The sequence below is a fragment of the Atractosteus spatula genome, chromosome 2, assembly GCF_055471065.1.
Source record: "Atractosteus spatula isolate fAtrSpa1 chromosome 2, fAtrSpa1.hap1, whole genome shotgun sequence".
NCBI lineage: Eukaryota > Metazoa > Chordata > Actinopteri > Semionotiformes > Lepisosteidae > Atractosteus > Atractosteus spatula.
Genome location: NC_142707.1, coordinates 36,024,398 through 36,045,105, shown reverse-complemented (window position 1 = coordinate 36,045,105; position 20,708 = coordinate 36,024,398). Strand labels below are relative to the sequence as shown.

The following is a 20,708-nucleotide window of genomic DNA, read 5'->3' as shown; positions in this document are numbered from 1 at the left end:
AATCTGGATCCTTAAGTCTGTGAGATGGAGTAATGTTCCATGCTGGTTAAGTTTCTTTGTGTTCTGATGTATACTGCAGTAGTAGTGGAATAAAAGATGAGATGCCTGCCACCACTGTACATTAGAGTTTCTTCCAATTTCACACGGTGGCGTCATTATTTCCCGTTGGTTGGCTTCATGTATCTAAGATCTCATCATCTTTGTTATTGAAAATTTGTTATTGAGAAACAAAGCTGTCTTTTCATTTGGATTTTAGAAAACTAAAACAACCTAATTGTGTACCAAAACCCCTCAATTCAATTTCACTGCTGTCTTCAAATTCAACTTTGAGGAGAAACAAAATCTGCATCATAAATTAACATTCGAACAGAAAATAAAAATGTAAGAGATGTAGATATGAAAGACATCTCTTCCGTTTCAATTAAACCTCATAAGCCACACATCTTTGTTAAATCAAACTTTCAGTACCATACAGTGTTTGCTATAATACAAATATCAATTAAAATAGCTTATCATAAAAGTATTACAGTTTATTAAGTTAACTCAAAAGACAGACAAGTCTGAATTGTGATTATGTCATGTTATTCATTGATTCTGTGAACATCCCTTCCCCTGCAGTACAGAACAATGTACAGCTCAGAGGCCAGTGTTCAGTCTATGTCTGTCTGGAGCTGAGGAGTCAGATGTCTCCAAGACACTGTCAAGCATTCTCAGCACATAGAATAGACAGCTGCTCTCTTCCGTGTGAGTGTGAAGACAAATAAAGGAGAGAGCAGTAAAAAAAATTATAAATATGAAATAATTCTCTGCTGACAGAAACGTCCAAAGTGCTGTACAAAGACAAGATCATATATTAATTATAAAAAATCAATTAAATGAAGATATATTTCAATACCCAGCACTTTAGTTCTATCAATTAAATAAAACTTTCTTTAGCACACAGTAGAATTGAACCTCCACACACAGCTTGGAGTCAGGAGTCTGACATTGTTAATTAATCCCTGCCTTACTTAAGAAACAGGAGGCATAAGTCATTACGTGTTACCCAGTGGTGACTGTTTTAACAGACAGGATGATCTGCCATGGAAAATTGTGCACAATGCTGAACAAGGGATCAATGTAGATTAGTCTGTAAAACATTACTGAAACTGTTGACTTAATAACAACTAAATATTTGTCACTAAATGCTACAGTTTAATGATGAAGTTAATAAATGTGTCTAAAAATATACAGACAGCTGTCATGTAGTACTTATGTCTACATATTCAAAGATATAAAAAAAATCAATTCTTTTAAGGTGGTATCTTTCCTGTTGTTTCCCAATTTCATTGTTATGATTTTTTCCCCTAAAATTCTCTTTTCTATTTAGAATCTTGTTAACCCCCTTAACTAAAATAACTAAAAAAAAACGTCTGAAAATCTCTGGAGCTGTGAAGGGGAAGCTCTGCATTGCACAACGTTTTAAAACGTGAAGCACTTTTCAGTACAGTACATTGCAGCATTATGGTCACCTTTTGAAAACAGAAAACATTAATGTATGCATAAACATGTCATACAAAAAAATGTATTAATCTTTCCCACCTACCAAGCACAAGTCTAAATTACATTTTGATTTTTTTTACTTTAAAACACTACACTGTATATATCATACACCATTTTAAAACATTTCAATTATATTATTTTGTTTTTTCAGAGAGCACTAAACGATGTTGCAGTTTATTTCTGTATTTGAGTAAATTAAATAAGAATACTGTATATGTATATGTATATAAGGGTTGCCTAGTGGAAATAGGAGCTTGTGTTTTCATGTCCCTGCGATAAACATTGGTGTTATATCTTGAGCTTGTGCGTTACCCCGTTTGCTCCAGTCTTTCCAGCTGTGCAAATGGAAACTTCTTTTGCTCTGCAGGGGACTGGCGTTCCCCTTCAGAAGGCGAGGAAGTCTTTCCCGGTTGTTTAATGTCGCGGAAAACAGCTCTGGCCCCTAATGAGCCGTTGTGGAAATAACCTACGGAAAATAGAATGTAGAATTTGATCAAAGCTTATTTCTAGTTTCTCTTTGGCCATGGGTTTAATGAAATATTTAAAAAGTATTATGCATTTTATTGTGTTTTTATGATCATTAAAAAAGTTATGAAATCTTTGTGTTGTTGGACCATACATTTGCATTTGTAAAGCAAAAAGTAATGCTAAAACAAAACAAAAACTTTTTAGAATGTGAAATAATCTGACTTTAGGATATTTTGCTCTTATCTATGTTTTTTATGTCATTTATTTCTACTACTTTATATATGTGTAGTGAAGTTATTAGTAACCGTATAAACGCTATGTCGATGTGAATGCAGTATGTCACATTTTAATCTTTTTACTTCAAAACACTACACTTTATATATCATAAATCATTTTAAAACATTTCAGTTGTATTACGATTTTATTAGAGTCCACTAAACGATGTTACAGTGGTACACGCTTTGAGGGTGCGAGACAAGCCAGTTTTCAGAAGGCAAATCGAAAAAATGAAGCAAAGGCATGTTAGCACAATTTACATGTCTTACAAGTTCATAAATATAAAAAGTATTACATTTGCATGTATTCTTACTTGACAGTAAAAATAAACTGGATAATGTAAACATGTCTAAATTATAATTTAAAATAATATGTATTTCATTCTATAGTAATGGGATATCTTAGGTTTAAAGAACTGCCGTACTTCAATTATTTTTAATAATGGGTGCAGACAGAAGTAAAGGTTAAGAACCTCAACTTTCGGTTTGCATGACAGTGCGTGGGTGTTGTAGCCAATCACTGACTGGTTCCGGGTTACCAAGGGTCAAGCGTTACCATGGACACATTAAATAAACAAGACAGAAGAAGTACCAGTAAGGTATGTTTGGAGGGGTATCTAAATAGTGTAATTTGTATCAGGGTGCATAGAAAAAGTTTCCTTCTTATTTGTGTTATGGATATTGCAAACATGTTTTTGCAATATGTTTTTTTTCCGTTGTAAAATGTCATATTTACATGTTTAGGAGACATTTCCTGTAGTGTAAACCGACACCATCGAATAATATTATAGACACAATGTTAAGGAGCTGCGTTTTATACACTATAGTGTGCTGAGTTTTGTGCTCTTCTTAAGGGTCACTGGCAAAATACAACAATAACAATAATAATGTAGAATTGCTGAAAGTTATGGAAAAATAGGATAAAGGCATAGTTTTGCCCCAGTGTTCTTATAATGTATAATTTAAGGTGTTTATCTATAGTGAACTGCAAAGCAGGATTTTGGATTATTAGTCTGACATAGAATGGTTTCTAATGCAGTCAATAAAAAACAGAATAAAAACACCACTTAAAGATGGGACAGAATGTTGCCTTTTTGACTACTCAAGACTGATTGTTTAGGTGATCAATAAGATTCAACAGTGTCATCATCAACTCAACTTGCTGGTCTGCCATTCTACTCCATTGTTAATTCAGCCTGCTGTTTTCATCTTTTGAAGATGGCAGCTGAAGGGAGCTTTTAACAACATAAACAACACCATTGTCGTGAAGGGCATAAACTGTGTTGATCCTCATAGATATTTCAAATGGAGAGTGAAAACGTAATTGACGCACGTTTGCAATTAACATGAGGCTGTCCTTTTCCTACAGGGATTTGATTTATGCTTAAAATCAATCAAACAGTATGGTGGGATTGATCAGTTAGGATCCTTCAGGATTTACTTAGAAAAATGTTATTGGTACTTTTAGCCAGTAAGCCTGTAAAGAGTTGTTTTTATGCTGTTTGGAGTTTTGATGCTGACATGGTATTATGGAAAAATGAGTGTATCACTTTAGTCTGTCTCCTCCTTCTTTTCAGAAGACAGGATTGTAAACATCTAGGGCATACAGGAAGATGCCGGATATCATGGACAACCAAAGCAAGGCAGCAGCCAGTCCTGGCACAAAGCCACGCATTTATCCCCCAGTGGCCAAACTCAATCCTGTTGCTGACCCACGGAAAATGAGAAGGATCATTGCGGAGGACCCAGAATGGTCTTTAGCTGTAGTTCCCCTTCTTAAAAACCTGTGCCTACAACATATCGTTAAAAACTTCCATAGTAGGTTCTTTTTGCCTTTATCACATTTTTATGATGATATTGTAGAGCATGTACAGTATGTGAGTGGGACTTTCAAGTGAAAGCATGTGAAGCCAAGAGCCTTCTGGAATTAACATATCAGGTTTTTTAAAGTCTTATTAAACAATGGCAATATTCAGACTTCAGAAACAGTTTTTTTAAGAATATATTTAGAGACTGGAAATCCAAAGGTATCAAGGCATTAATTTGTTTTTATTTTCCATGGAGAAAGGTTTTAGATTTTAAATGCATGCTTTACATGTGTTAACACATGTGTTTACCAAGTGTTTGTTAACAGCAAAATCAAAGTGCAAAGACGTGTTAGAATGTGGAGTTTTCAGAGCACATTGTATTCTAGAGCTATGATAAAGTCCTGACTAGCTTTACTCCTGTTTTCTAAACAAATCGTGTATTCCCCAGATGACTTCTGATCTGATTCTCATTTTACTCCCTAATTGAGAAGGGTAAATTCAAATTACATGTCATTGCTTTTATAAATTGTATGACTGAAACAGAAAGAAAAAAATAGAAGCACTTAATCTAAATTTAACCAGTTGTAAAATTTTAAAGCTCTCAACAATCTTTAATGATCAATTACTACCAAAATGTATAGGTGTGGCAGTAATGTGTTTTTTAAATATGTCAGAAACCATTCACTTTTAGTTTTGAACACCAAAATAAAATTTCGTACATCTTTTTTCTGCATCATTTAACATGATAAAATATACATTCTGAATGAAGACCATGATGTGTTTGTGCCCCCAGTGAATCGTACTTTCATGAGACCTTTTAGCAGGTTTCTATATGTCACAATTCATGACACATAATATTGAACTGGTGAGCCCCAAAGTCATTTCCATTTCAGTTAGAACTTAACGCCATTTCTTCAATCAAGATTAAGTGTAAAGTCTGTTCTGCTCTGAAGCGTGCTCTTGAGTGAGGCTTAATGAAAGTCAGTGATGAAACTGTCTGATTAACCACAGAAAAGACATTTTAAATACAAGACACAGTGCGTGTTAGGAATACTAAAATTTATTAAGTTCCAGTATGAAAACCCTGTAGTGCTCTTGATCCAACACTGACACTGTGGGGATACAAATTACTTCCATTCTCTCACTTGTTATTTATTTGAAGGAGTAGTTTCTATTATGTATATTTCCTTTAAAGTACTTTGAAGCAATACTATGACTACATCATTACCTTCCCAGCTGCAAAAAATAAACTCTTAAATCACACAAAACACATTAAATTGAATATAAAAGAAATAAAACAACACATAACATTAAACAGAGTATATTTTTTCAGAATTTAACATATTGGTCTATAGGCAAATACCTCAGACATTCCAGAGATCTGCCCTTTCTTTATCTCTTAAAAAAAAATAAAATCTGTATTAATGGATGGTATTTGTTTAAGGATGGAACTCTGTATTTCATTACTGTTTGCAATTAATTAACCAATATATAGAATTAATAACTATTAGTATAAGAAATATCTGAAGATTTTTTTTTACATTACTATTAATGTATGAATGTATTCAATGATAATTTACACTGTATATTAACTCATTAACTCTGTGGATGGAGCTCTTGAATAATTACCATTTACATGCTATTTCATCTTCGATTGTTACCTATGAGAAACATTATTTCTTCTAAAAATGTTAAATTTGTTCTTCAAATGAATATATCAGACTACAGCTAAAACATATTACCATAGAAAGAAGTGACTGCTCATTGATTGGGCAAATGCATTGAGTTTTTTTTTCTTCTTGAAAGCCTAACCTCTTACCACCCAGACTTCTTAACAGACTTAACAAACACTGCTTATTTCTTTATTTCAATGAAATATCTTCTAAGATCATAAATATTTGATATACATTATGAATTTATAATATGCTCAGCTGGAATGTTCCCTCTCATCATGGGTGCATTTTTAAATAGAACTGATCTTCAGATCATAAGCAAGTATGTCTGTAAACACATTTCCAGTCCCTAAATTGTGGTATATTTGCTAGAGTGTAGTGATATTGTTTTATGTATGAAATCACAACGGCTCAGACATCATGACTGCATTGCCAGTAGAAGTTTAAGCTTTGAAGCCAGTGTTTTCTTTTTGATTAGAGAGTGCTCTGTTTTTTTAAATCTGCTTAATCTCAAGACAGTGTCGTTATTTAGTTTTGGTTAAAAATATTGAATGTTGAAGTGGTAACGACATAATAGATGCTAAAGCCTGATCAAAAGCAGGTTTTCTTACAGTTATAATACATTAAAGAATTGTTTTATTACAATTAAGCACCTCACGTTCAGTAATTGTCAGCTCAGATTAAAATTCATATTTTGTCAGTACTGTGAGTTGTAAAGTGTCATAATAACAGTAAACATTTTTCTTCTTCCAGTACTTGATTTTTTGTGCCTTTGTATTTCATAGATAATCCAATTCTTGACAAACTTCTTCCCAGTCACAAAGCCCAAGTGCTGGAAAGGCTGTCCACCAGCCTGCCTTTACAAGTGACAGCCAACCTGATAAGCGATGAGGGGTATTGGAAGAGGTGTTGCACAGAACGCTGGGGCGTCAGTGACGTTTCTTGTTACGGACAGAGCTGGAAAAGGATGTTTTTTGAACGTCACTTGCAGAACATGATTGAGCTCTTTATCCCTGATATGACAGACCCACAAATGATCCTGGATATGGTCCCCCTTTGCAGGAATTATGTGCGAAAGATAGAGATATCCCAGCTGTTACCACCTGTCCGGGAGCCACAAAATGAGGATGATGATGCCTCTGATACAGCCAGTGACACTGGTTTTGACGGTCCTTCCATGGATCATTTTGACTTCAGCATTCTCCTGGACAAGCTCAGTCATCTGGAAGAGCTGCATGTGGTGTATGGAGTCAAGGGATGTGGGATGAACTTTGAATGGAATCTGTTTGAATTCACCTATCGGGACTGCCAGTCCCTGGCTATAGCTTTAAAGTCTTGCAAAACTTTGAAGGTATGTTCTGTTCTGGGAACCTTTAATTGCAGAATGTTGTAAATAATAATAATAATAATAAGAAGAATATATTGCCTTTTTGTCACAAATGGCAATATTTGTTTTTGGTATTTACATCTATGCTTATAACATTTTTATAATTTAATGATATGTAATTAAAGGAATCCAGATCACACCATAATGCAGTATATTTACAGGCCACATATACTTTTCTATTGAAACCCAATTTCATCTGCCTTAAGAAAATACCTACAAAAGTTGCAATTGAATTGAGGTTGTTCTGCCTATCTACCTTATTTTGTTGCTAGAAATTAATTAATCCAAAATTTATTATCCAATAATATTATTAATTATCCCAGGCTCATGCAGCCCTTTTCTTGACAAATTCCATGGTTTGGGCTTCGACAGCATGGCTAAGTAGCTTGTTTGAGATTCCCAAAATCATTTGTAAGAAAGGTAAATGTCAATATTTATTGGAATACCCTTGTAATACACCTTACCATAGTACCAAGAAGTAGGCAGAGCTGTCGATTTTTCATGGCATGTGAGTATGAAAACAGTGACAAATTAACAAATATAACACAGCTGGTGTATGATTGTGACACATGAATTTTCACTTCTTTTTGAAGGTCTTCAGAATACATGAGAGCAAGGTAGATGATGAAAAAGCCCGAGTGCTTATTCACAGCTTACTGGATCACCCCTCCTTGAAGGAGCTGGACCTTTCTCACAACTTAATTGGGGACAGAGGGGCAAGGGCTATAGGCAAACTGATCAATAGAAGCCAGCTGGAAAAGCTCATTGTTTACAACAACAAAATCAGAGGTCCAGGAGCACAGGCAATTGCATATGCACTGTCCAAAAATGCCACCCTGCTGTCTTTAAACCTCAGACTGAATTGCACTGGAGATGAAGGGGGACAGTCCATTGCTCAGGCTCTTCTAAAGAATACCACCCTCGTAAGCTTGCATCTGGGTAGCAATGAGCTGACAGAGCCCACAGCCTCTGTTCTTTCTCAGGTTCTTGTTCAGAATACAACCCTGAGAAGCATCAACCTTTCATGCAACAGACTAGGAGCAGTAAGTAACTCGTTTACTCTTTTAGGTTTTCAGTGCAAGAAATAAACTAAAAATTAAAGCATTTTAAGTTTTGGCAAATAGTTATGTTCTAGATAGGTAAACATAGATCAAGGTATCTCAAACAAGGGATAGAAATCATTTGAAAATGAATATCTTAATTATGAAAAACAGGTCATTTTCAGTTCAATAAGAAGAGGTAGATCTGGAATGCAGTGTTTGCCTCCTTGACTCTTTGGACTGTGATGATTGGAAACATCAGAATCGAATCAGAGAGCCCTTGCTAATTTGTAAGCGGCAGCTGGTTAGGGTGTTAAGACGTTTTAAAGGCATTTCTGAACACTTTCCTATCTATTACATATATTCAAAATTCTCAGAAATGCCTTAACATGGGAAAGAACCTGTTAAAATTTAACTTTGCATTTGTTTTCTACCTACACTGTTTTAAGTAACAATAGGGTGATATAAAGTGCTGTAACACAGTGCCTGCATAAAACATATAATAATCATATTCCGGGATGTTTACAAGAAGTAAATGTCACAAATGTGACAGTAGTTGCTAGAAACGTTTTTTTTTATCATGTCCAATTATAAATGGATTCATTGTTTTCTTTGATTTCTGTTTTGAAGGATGGGGGAAAACTACTGGAAGAGGGCATGTCTCACAACACTACTGTGGTGGAGTGTGATATACGCCTAACAGAAGTGGGGCAGGAGAGTGAATACTGTATCAGCCAGATCCTTAGAGGCAACCAAGAGAAGGCACGCAAGAGACACCTTCAGGAATCTAGAGCAAATAAATAGATCCTCATATGTACAGTTTTCACATGAGTACTTTGACATTTAAAATGCCTTTGAAAACATTTTGAATATAGTTTATTAAATTGAGTTTTGCATGCATGGAAAACTTCAGCAAAAAGTGTTTTTAACAGATCAAGATACTTTTTAAATGTTAATGTTTGATGTTTGTTTTCATTCAAACAAAAATAAAAAAAAACATATCAATGCTTTTCTATAATATACTGTAACTGCTATAGGTTATTTTTTGAAGCATTACTGCTACCTTCACTCTGTTGTTGAATCAATGAAGAAATACATTTCCATTGAATACACAAAATGTTTTTATTGGTCAGTTAACTTGTCAGAACTCTTGACACACAGATTTGGTTTGCAATCTTTGTAGTTTTATATGCAACATAAAGGCAACATTGTGATAGTGTGGAAATACATACAGACTTGAATTTTGTAATCTCTCACAGACATTAGAAAAAACATTTGACATCAAACTTGTGATATACTGCACCTCCAGCTGTATAAATGTGAGTTTACATTTCCTATTTGTTGCCAATATGAGTCAGATATCAATGGAACAATTTGGAAAACAATTCATACAGTAGGCAGAGCACAGCTTTTTTGTGTACAATTGCCATGATTTTAGCTAAGTGAAATCACTGTGACTATGGGGGGGAAATGTATAATATAAAAGAGCTGTGACGCAAGATAAAAATTTCACAATACCTATATTTTTATGCCTATCTGAAAAGCACCAGTGTATATACAAATGTGTTATATTTTTTACAGCTGTCATGAGAAATTTGTCCAGTGATCGATCTCATTGTCTCCATAAAAGTAATAGAGTCAATTATTTTTGACATTTCATTGATGTTTATTGGGTGACATAATCAGATCATATTTGCTGACATATGAGACATTTTATTACAGGAATGATTCTTATTTTAAGGAATTCAAATACAGTACATCATTTTATTAATAGTGGAGAAAGCAATTTGTTCAGTAATTAATTAAAATTCCACAAAGACTGACCACTATTGGAAACCACAACATTTTAATCCTCATGTGAGGTTTATTGAAAACCTATAGCTGCTCTTTCAAGCCCAAAACAATTCCCAAGAAATATCTTTTTACCCCTCTTAATGATATTTTTGAGAATAAGTTGGCTATTTCTGTCTCTTACATTTTGCATCTAATTTTAAAATATTTGAATATAAAGAGAACAGGAGAAAAATGTTCAGTTTGATCTTCCATATTGATTAAATATTGTTCTTCTGTTTGGTGCTGTGCTTACTAGTAAGTGTGTGTTTGTGTCTGTGAGTGCTCTGCGATGGACTGTCATTCTGTAAACCGACAGGCTTCGGCCTCACTGTGATCCTGTAAGGTGAATGTATTAAATATACTATTATTTCAGTTTTATCCAGATCCATACATACTGTATATACTTAGATTTTGCACCATAGCAGCTCAACATGTACCACTGATTATTTGTAACTTACAATTTTACCCATTTAGACAGCCAAATAGACTTTAGTGATTGCTGCCATTGTGATTATATTTGAGTGCAGGAACAGGCCTGGGCTAATTCAAAGCTTTCATGGATCTTCCCACTGCAAACCCACATGGTGCTTCATGGTTGATGGTGGGTTTTTAATTTAGTACAGGGAAAAAAAACTTCCAGTACGCAGCCAAAATGAATAACAGGTATTAAAATTTATAATTGTTTGGTAACGAAATTGACTCGTTTAATATACTATAGTTGGTTAATAATCCAGGACTTTTTTTAACTCCTTGTAGTATGATTTTAGACAGAAACCTGCTATGTTGTCATTTTTTTATACTTTTTTTTTCTTTCACTTTGAAGCTTCCTTGGAAAATCCATCAGGCATCAGTGTCAACCAGGATTATTCAGTATTACTCAGGATCAAAAAGGTTTAGTTGAAAAAGCTTCAACATGTATCTTGTATATATATATGAAACTGAAACAAATGTAGTAAACCTGAATCAGGTTCAATAAAAAAAGACTTCCCAAAAGGTAATCATCCTGTGTTTCTGTAACTGTATAGCGCAACTTTAGATTACACTTTTCATTCTTTGTTGGGTAAAATTACAATTGTTGTTTCATGTAAGCACCTCATAATGGTAAAGAATTGTTCTGAGAAGTAGTTTATCATTTTCAGTATACGGGATTCAGGCAATGCAAATAAAAAAGAGTGCTCTGACATTTTTTATTTAATTATACAGTATTTATACAGTACCTTTTGATGTCTATATGGCTACTAGACCCATTAATTTTTTCCAGAACATGTTTCAGTATATATAGTGGTTCAGTTCCAACAAACTGAAAGTTCTACATTTCACATTTTTTTAAAATTAGTCATGTGTGACAAACTGATACAAGTTTGTACAATCGAAACTGGTTGACACCTCTTAGTTGTGCATTATTTACAGTAAAAACAGCACCCACCCTCTTTACCTTACCTTTTTCACAGACTGTTTACAATGTATGTACAATTTAAAAAAGAATATCTCAAACATTTAAGTTAGAAAATTCATAAAACATTTCTCCCCCTTAAAGGACATTTAATGTTCAGCTTAATGAGAAATGGTGTAACAGTCATTGTATTACACATGAAGATTGTACTTTATATACTAGATCTTCTAACATTTTTAATTTAAGATCTGTAACATTGTCTCCCTCTTTTAAGAACATAGATGCTTTTTGTTCTTTTTTCCACTTAACAGTAGACGTTAGGCTTTGCAAGGTCATAATTGATTTACAGTTTCTGTCTATATAGCATATCATAAGTAATTTATTTTTAAAGCCACCCTTAAAAAGCTGAAGGGTGGAGATGTTACAGATTGGACATGCCCAAAGCTTTTCCAATAATTTAATTTTCTTATGTAACTTATAGACAAGAACATGACAGTTATAAAGTAATTAATGCTTCAATGTCTAATTGAAGACATGCTGACACACTCTTCAGAACTTCAGTCAAAACATGAAATATCATTGGGCATTTTCATACGTTTTGGTCCACATTAATCAAAACAGTATTTGGGAACAGACACTGTTCAGTGTGTCTTATATAAGATTCAGTTGCTTGGACTAGATAATGCTGCAGAAAATTCTACAATTATTATACAGCTATATTTATACCAGAACAAACCACCACCCCACGCATACAGCATCTGGTGGCATGGGCGTTGTGTGGTTACATCTTTTATCAATGTGATGATATCCAATGGATGTGGTTATAGGATCCAATCACATTTCACTGTTCATTTACAAGACCCAGTCACAACAAAACCTTAACAAAATAATGAAGTTTGCTATATTACTATAGAAAAGGGCATCATTCATTTGAATTGAGCTTTAAATGAATCTTTCCACGTCATCTTAATAGTAATATTAACCCATGCTAGTCTCTACAGAAAATTTGAGAAATGTGTTTAATGGGACAGGGAGGGGAGATGTAGCACTCTACAAATGTCTGCTTTGCACTGCAAAGCATAGGAGTAAGAATGCAGTTTCCTCCATGAGAATCCCATATTTTTATTTAACACTCTCTGTGTGTAATAGGTCTTGTGCACACTTGTATGTCTATCTATTGGTTTGTTTGTTTTTTAATTTAGATTCTCTGAGAAGTTGTTCCTTGATTTATTCAGCTCATCACCTCAAACCAGCGCAGCTTAATATTAAGTATAATATTACACTAGCTATCAAACCATATAAGCTTTACTAGACCTTACTAGTGCCAAATGTAACAGTACCAAAAAATGTAACAGTACCAAAACAAGTCACATTTACAAAAACACATTTTTCCTCTTGGAAGGAATGAAGGTATAAGTTTACTTGGTATAAGTATATTTAGGTTATATGCTTTGTAAATTTGGCAAGATGTTCAAAAACAACACAAGGATATTTTATTCAGAATTCGGTATAAAATGATTCAGCCTGGGCTTGTAAGCATGAACTAGTGTCTGTTGACCAGAGTCACAGTGAAAGTTCCACAGTCCTTCCAAGAGAAAAAGAAATCCAAAGTACAGTGTTTGTTTTTTGTTGGGGAACAGTCATCTCTTCCAATGTGTTTATGGAAATTTCAATACTTATTGGGGAAGAAAGTGGCCTTATTGGGCACCCAAGATGTTGCTCTATGGGTCTTGCATAGATGAATGTGTTTTGAGAATAACACATATCAAAGGAAGGTAAAGGATTTTGTACCTTGGCCAGTGCATTTTGTTTCAAAATCTCACAAGATTATAGAATGAAACACTACAGATAACACTCCAGTATGTACGCTATTATGTTTTTATCTGTATTTTATTTAGGAAAATGTGACAATAGAACTGTTGCTCTGCTTGCTGCTTTTCCATGACTATGTGCTCTTTTACTAAACATATTAAACTGTGATAGTGTCTTTAGTATTCATCAAAGATAAATCATTAATGATTCTGTTCCATCCTATTCGGTATTCCCACTTAGCATGAGAAAACAGAATTCTTTGAGGAAATCAACAGAGACACGAATATTACCATCTTCTAATTTGAACTGATTTAATGATGTGCACGAATGTAAAACACGATTCTGAGCACTAATTATATACTATTACATATTTACAAGGGATTTACAAAGGTCTGTCAGCTCCTTAACCAACATAAAACAACTCCTATTTTACAGTTGTTCAATTTGAACAACCCAGCATATCAACATTCCTTACTATGGAACATACTGTATCTTAATCTAAAGTCCCTTCACTGTACACTACAGCAGAGGTAACCAAAATGAAGTATCAAGTAAACCCTACACACAAGTTAAGATTTAAAAAGAATATGTAAATGTTGACATAAAAATTAAGTCAATTTTTAATCTGTTAATGTACCAGGCAAACAGGGGGGGAAAGAAATTATATTATCTTCATTCATATAGGAATTATTTTATTTGTATAATTTTGTGAAGTTTTGCAAATTGATTTTCCTTCTGTTTTGTTTAAATCTTGTTAGGCAACATTACAATAAAGCAAAGTAACTAAGGTCAAGGTATGTTTAAACCTAAAATAAAATAAAGATAATGAGACAATTTAGCTGTTTAGTTTTGAAGGCAACATTATGCAATGTTTAAAGAAATGCTGTAACTCTCAATGAATCAATTACCATCCAACTCTCCCTTTCCCTCATGTCATCTGTTGTGAATTGACATCAGTCTGAAATCCCTATAGCATCTGCTAATTTCAATTTTAAGTGTAGGATTTTGAATTTAATTTGTTTATTAAATGGGATGTCAGATACTTTTAGCCATAGTCATACAGCATGATCTACACTGTACATCATATCTAGATTATTGCCAATCAGTAAATTAGGTCTTGAGTCTGTGTTTTGACTGCACTGGGTTTTTCTTGGCACATATGGTTGCTCTTTTCTTGAAAGTACATAATTATTTCTTGTACAAATTTACTGTTTACAGTTACATACATTATTAATAATATGTCTGTAAGTTTTTTATGATCGTATCTTCTTTCCTAAGGGAAAACAGCCTGCCTACTGTATGTATGTTCTTGATAAGGAAAAATGTTGGCAAATAAATTCAGGATTTATTTTTGTTTGTGGTAACATACTAATATTAAATGATTTAGCTGTTCAAATTAAATTTATTGTGATTTGACCATTACTACAATTGATTAATGTGTTGTACACTCTATGTAGATTAATTCAAAGGCATTTCTTGACTACACCTTTCGTGATTTGAGGAAAACCACAAAAAAAGATGATCATTGACATAAAATCTCAGCTGAAAATGTTTGATGACTGATCTTAAAACAAACTATAATACAAAGTTTAGAAAATTAAAGGTGATGAACAACAACACCACAAATTAAAGAAACAATAAAACAATAAAAGTACTTGTATATTACCAAGAAGATTTTTATTAAAAGTTGTTCAAAAAGGTATGGGAGAAGATGTCTAAATCTGTGCAGAAGCTTCCCACTCATGGTGATATAAATAGCTTCTAGACCAATGGGATTTCTAAGATTTTGTGTTAGAGAAGATAAACATATATGAAAATATTTAGCAAATTAGTGCACTGCATTTTCAGAATTCAGTGCAGGCTGGTTCCTATGTGGATGCAGTAACTGCACAAAAACCTTTGATCATGCACCATTAATTGAGAGTCTTCAGGTAATGTCTCATTATTTGAGAAAGGAAGCAATGTTTAAAAGGTTGTTTTTCTTTCTTGTATGTGTCTCCTGCATTTTCTATAATCCGACTGTAGTGATTAATCATTTTTAATGGGGGGCCAAGGTATTCAAACAATATTGCAATTTAAATGACAGCCTGGAGCTTTGGTTTATTTTCAGACAGCTTGATGTCTGCTCTTATTGTACTGAGAAAAGTGCAGTTGTCAAGCTGGATTGTGTAGCATGAAGTAAATTCTAAACTATCTGTTAATATATCTATGGAATGCTTTTTTTTATTTTAAACAGAACAAATAAACATGGCATGTTGTATTATCCTTCACTTTTATAAATCCTTTATCTAATGCAGAGTTGCAGGGGAGACAGAGCCTATCCCCGGCAAGCAATAGGCTCAAGGAGGGCCATTCCATAGCAGGGCACACACACTCATCACAGAGCGAATTTTACACATGCCCATTAACCTCCAAGTGTGTGCTTGGACTATGGGAGGAAACCGAAGCACTCGGAACAAACCCATGCAAACATGGGGAGAACATACAAACTCTTACCACTTACCACTATGCCACCACACTGACCATGTCATATACATGTTACTTCTATAAGACTTTAGAAGCTGCATGCACACTTTTTCTATGGTGTAATTAATTGATCATCAATAAACAACAAAAGACGGTTACAACAGATAACAATGTGGACTGAATGGTTTTCGTTTTTGAGTGTACCTTTGCAACAATTAATTGCGACAATTAACCACTGCATACTAAATAATTCCTTTTTGCGAGACTGAAAAGAATAATAGACTCATAGAGTACAGTGGCACATGAGACACTTTATATACCAGTGACATTCAATTGGTGTACAATCTCTCATCTCAGTATTAACGCTGGAAGACTGTGAAGACATCTCTGCACTCAACTGTATGCTAGGGTTTTAATTTATATTCAAAAGGGATAGCAATGAAACCTGCATTTGAGTTCAATGGCAGCTGTTTTACAACAAGAAACAGATCACTGTCTCTAATTTGGGATCCTGCTCATGTGTTTCAATTGACTTCCAACTTTTAATCTGCGCTGGAAGTTTGTACTGAAATAGACTCTAACACTTTCATTCTGTCTTTGAAAACAAACAGGCAGGGCAACATATTTAAAAACAGTCTCACAAGTCTCAATGGCACTCAACGCTATTAGGTCATGTAACATATCACAGACATTAAAATTGGGAAAAATTACAAACAAAATAGAATTTTCTAGAATCGTCTGTGCTGATTCTATGCCTTTGAAGTGAAAGCATAGAAAGTGAGATTTCTTTCATTTCGTGTGTTTCAGTTGTATGAAATCAAAATGTGGCAACCCTCACAAAAAAGACTCAGGACACTTATTTCTTCTAAAATTATACAATATGATTTCTGTAACATACAATGACAGTCATAATATATATATACTGTATATGTTTTCTGCTATGCTGCAGTGTGCAGAAAAAAATGTGTATAAAGACCAAAACCATGTTAATTCAGATTATTCAGATTTGATTGTGGTTGTCATTTGTGGACTGCAGACTGACAAAAGGCCAAGGCATTACATCTCCTTGGGCAGTTAAAGAGTGAAAGATTAAAGGTAGAAAGTAAGTCACTGTTAGCACCAATCTCTGTTAACATTTTTGCTCTAGATAACAGTTCTTCCTAATTGCCCTGCTCTGTCTACCCATCAGCAAAGAATATTATGATAGTTCTAAGACAGCAAGTTTCACAGCCAACCAGATCAAGAACTGGTTCTACAATATTGTCCAACTGAAACTCCACATGTATCTGAGAACTTTGGAAACTAATCCATATTGTGTAAACAGTGAAACTGCATCTTAAATTACAGTTAATTTCAATTTCAATTACAGTTGAGGCAGAATCCCCCAATAAGCCTTATTTTAACACCTCGTTTACACAAAGTTGCAAGCTATGCTTTGAAGTGACAGCGTATATTTGTATGATAATAAGATGAAAAGTATTTCAAAAGCATTTTATTCTAAACTCCATTCTATCATGCAGATTCATTTTCTTCTTCATTACATTTGTTAATAGCTACCTTGACTGTATGTCCTGTCCAGTTTCTTTATTCCCCTATTCACTTTATCTGGAAAGAACAGAATTTGATTGTCCAGATGGTCTGTCTAGATTAGAGTGAGTGTATCCTAGTTTGACAAGATACTGTACTCCCACTCAAACCCGAACAGACCATCAGAGAGGCAGCTTTAACAAAAGGGAATAAATAATTAAGTCATACTTTTTTTCAGAAAAGAGCTTTGAGGTTTTCCAAAGGTTATTGCTATGAATTCCTTGACTGTGTTGCATACCACCCAACATTTCAAATGGCATGACTGGGACAAATGCAGTATATTAAAATCAGTGTAACATATAAAATGAATGTATTTTTCTGCTTGTTGTTTATTGTTGTGTAGAATGAAACCCCTTGAAAGTTAATGAATGCAACAGTACAACACATCTTGAAATTAACATTAACAGCCAAGCTACAGCAGTGACACAAATTCTTCTGAAATCACCATGGAAAATACACAATGTTAAATAATTGCCTGAGATATACACCGAGTTCTGACATTACACAAAGAAAGAAATCACTACTTTCCAGATACACTTTCACACCTGGTTTGAATTGCATTTTTTGCTCACTTGTAGCAACTGATTCTTCCTTAAGCTGGAAAGATGTTGGAAATGTACCGATTCATCCGGGACAGGGTCTTTAGGGCATGAAGCAGGCTTGTCCTGCAAAATGGAGAACTTCTAGGAGGAATGATGTTGTAATACACCCCAGTTCATGAAATGAATTGAATTGTGTTATAAATGGACAGCAGGGAAAAGATTACATTCTTCAATATTCAGATAACTTTGCTTTTCTCGAGAAACTGGACTTATTTTTCTTACCCTACTGTGTAAGATTTCAAGTATTACTAGACAGAAATACATTGGTATCCCATTGACTGCAGGAGTTTATTGTATTGATTTAGACTGAAGACTTTTTTTGGTATGGACTCACTTGTCTGTTATTAATACTTACTGGACCCCAGACCACTATGGCAAGAAGTCTTCATCAGTCATTTATCTTCCAATAACAAGCAAGGCAAATATTGATGTTATCCTCCATCTTCCTTTATGTATGCATGTGATGTTGTACAATGCCATCTGTTACATCCTTGAGGAACTTTGTATCCAGGGAAAGTCCTCCATAAATACATTCCTGTGTGTTTTATTGTCTCGTCCGAGTGTACGGCGAAATGTGTAGTCATAAGGAAGTCTCAACGCAGGAGGCGTTTCTGTGCAGGGACCGGTGGTTATGGTTGAGGCAGCCTTCATTCCGATGTACAATCAAGACGGGAAAGTAGAGAGCATCCTGGTAGGGAGGGGGATCTTCTTCGTTTGTCATCTGCCCTGACAAGCACCGGGTGTTCTCACTGGGGCAGTTCTGCTCATTAAGGCTCCCACTCCTGCTCCTCCAAAAGCAGCTCCGTCGGGAACCGTACAGTCGCCCCAGGGAGAATCGGCTGGCACTGAAGGGGATCCTGGGGCTGCCATTGCATATGCTGAGTGCGCTCCTGGAGAAGATGGAAGAACTGCTGATGGCCCTGTGGCAGCGCTCGCAGTTTTGCCGGTATGCCCCGTAGTTGCACACAGTGTAAGTGTTGCAGTTGGAGAGCTGGGCCAGATCCATCAACACAGCCTCTGAGTAGCTGGGCACGAGCTGCTGATTGGACCGAATGTGCCACTCCAGCTCCGTGCTGTCGATGGTGTTCACCCGTGGGATGCGCCGACAGTAAGGTCGCTCCTCAGAGGGGGTCACAGGGACGTAGTCGAAGCCAAACAGCTTCTCCACGTGGTAGTGGACGTAGGCAGTGCGGTATTCGGTCAACACACGCAGAGGCCACGACAGGGTGAAGAGGGCTGCCACCCAGAAGACATAGTGGGAGACATACCATGGAAGATGGTCTGGGTCAGAGAAGGCAATCATGTACTCCTTAAAGTCTACATTCTTGAGATGCATTCCTTCTCTTGCCTCCATGTAGTCATCCAGCCCCTCATTCTCTGTGAAGAATCTGGCCCTCTGGGTCAGGTAGGAATTTTCAGACTCTACATTGGCAAAGCTAAAGCACTTGGTGAACCTCAACTTGGTGACAGCAAAGCTCTCCAGGCCCAGGAGGTCCTTGGAAATGTCCTTTACCCCGCAGTTGCCATAATCAAACTCGGCCTCAGCCACGTGGGTGTTGACTCGCTCGTGGTACACCTGAGTGGTGGTGTAGGCATCACCATTCCTGTACCGCGTGACTTGTCTGGTCCTCCGCACGTAGTGGTAGCTGATGGCCTTCCACCAGATGCACGGGGTGGCTTGCTGCATTCTCTGGATGCGTTCAGAGATGCTCTCCACGTCCACTTTGTACTGCAGTTCGTTCCTGGTGTAGCAGTGCCAGCACTCCACCAGGTAGACCACGTACAGCATGACAAGGAAGGCCAGTGGGATGTAGACGTAGCCATTGGAACAGGGGCTGTCGTGGTACATCATGGACTTCCCCTTGTAGGCACTGTCGAAGGTCAGCCGGGTGACTTTGGTCACATGGCACCAGGTCATGGCTCCCATGCAGCCATACATGAGCAGGGACAGCAGAAGACATTTCCAATGGGACTCTCTGCACAGCGACTTGCTGAGGGACTGCTTCAGTGGTCGTTGCTGCATGGGGATCAAGATGTGCAAAAAGAATAACAACAGTCACTTCAATGCATCCATTTTAAATAAAACAGATAAGACTACTAACAGTAGTAAGCAGTTCCCTGTTACATTTTCATTTTATGTATTGAAAACTTTATAAATAAAAGGTTGGTTTAAAATGATCATATAATGGTGATGGAATGCACAAATGTTTATTTTTATAGAATCTTCTCTAATCAGATTAATTAAATTGGACTCTAAAGCTTTAATACTGTACATTACACATATTACTTTGGTAAGAAATGAGAACAAGAAAAGCATCCACAAAAATAATATTGCTTATTTTTGTTCTTTAAAAGTTATATATAACATTTTTAGACTATTTAAACAGTTATGGGCAGCACATAAAAGTGACCTCAGCAGCAAAAATATTCATATCAATTAGCACCTAGCAAACAAATGAGCTGGATGTGTTACGATGTGTCTTTCAGGACGCTATGCGGACAGCACAATCCGGAAGGGAGTGAACACACATGGGGAGGAGATGAGGAACTGGGCTGGTAGACGAAACAGGGGGGCGTGACAAAGGTACTCAGGGGCGCGTGGTCCAGGCAAACAGTCCAAAAGGGGAGTCCGAAGGGAAAATCCAGTGTAGGCAAAAGTCCAGAGCCAAGTGATCCATCCAAGACAAACAAGACAAAGTTAAAAACCGAAGTGGGATCCGGCGAAGGGTCGGGGAAAGAAGGGGGGACAGGACCAGGCGCTCCAGGTCCCGGACTCGGCTGGTTCAGGACACCTAGGAGGTGAATGCCCTCCGAGCCGCGGA

General features: G+C 35.9%; 2 protein-coding genes across 2 annotated transcripts; one reads left to right on the top strand and one right to left on the bottom strand.

Moving 5' to 3' along the window:
- The first annotated feature begins 3,898 nt into the window (after positions 1 to 3,898).
- On the top strand, positions 3,899 to 8,997 carry drc5 (dynein regulatory complex subunit 5). The gene is made up of 4 exons (XM_088937571.1): positions 3,899 to 4,103; positions 6,552 to 7,117; positions 7,747 to 8,196; positions 8,824 to 8,997. Exons 1-4 carry the CDS (start codon positions 3,899 to 3,901, stop codon positions 8,995 to 8,997), a joined length of 1,395 nt encoding a protein of 464 aa, XP_088793697.1.
- Positions 8,998 to 18,466: 9,469 nt separating this feature from the next.
- Positions 18,467 to 19,909, bottom strand: tmem151ba (transmembrane protein 151Ba). Its single transcript, XM_088908807.1, has one exon. The coding sequence runs from the start codon at positions 19,907 to 19,909 to the stop codon at positions 18,467 to 18,469; it is 1,443 nt and encodes a 480-aa protein (XP_088764933.1).
- Between the last annotated feature and the right edge of the window lie 799 nt (positions 19,910 to 20,708).

Coding starts and splice junctions, on each gene's coding strand:
- drc5 (XM_088937571.1), top strand. CDS start 3,899: ATGCCGGATATCATGGACAACCAAAGCAAGGCAGCAGCCAGTCCTGGC. Junction 4,104..6,551: donor TATCGTTAAAAACTTCCATA/GTAGGTTCTTTT, acceptor TGTATTTCATAG/ATAATCCAATTCTTGACAAA. Junction 8,197..8,823: donor CATGCAACAGACTAGGAGCA/GTAAGTAACTCG, acceptor TCTGTTTTGAAG/GATGGGGGAAAACTACTGGA.
- tmem151ba (XM_088908807.1), bottom strand. CDS start 19,909: ATGCAGCAACGACCACTGAAGCAGTCCCTCAGCAAGTCGCTGTGCAGA.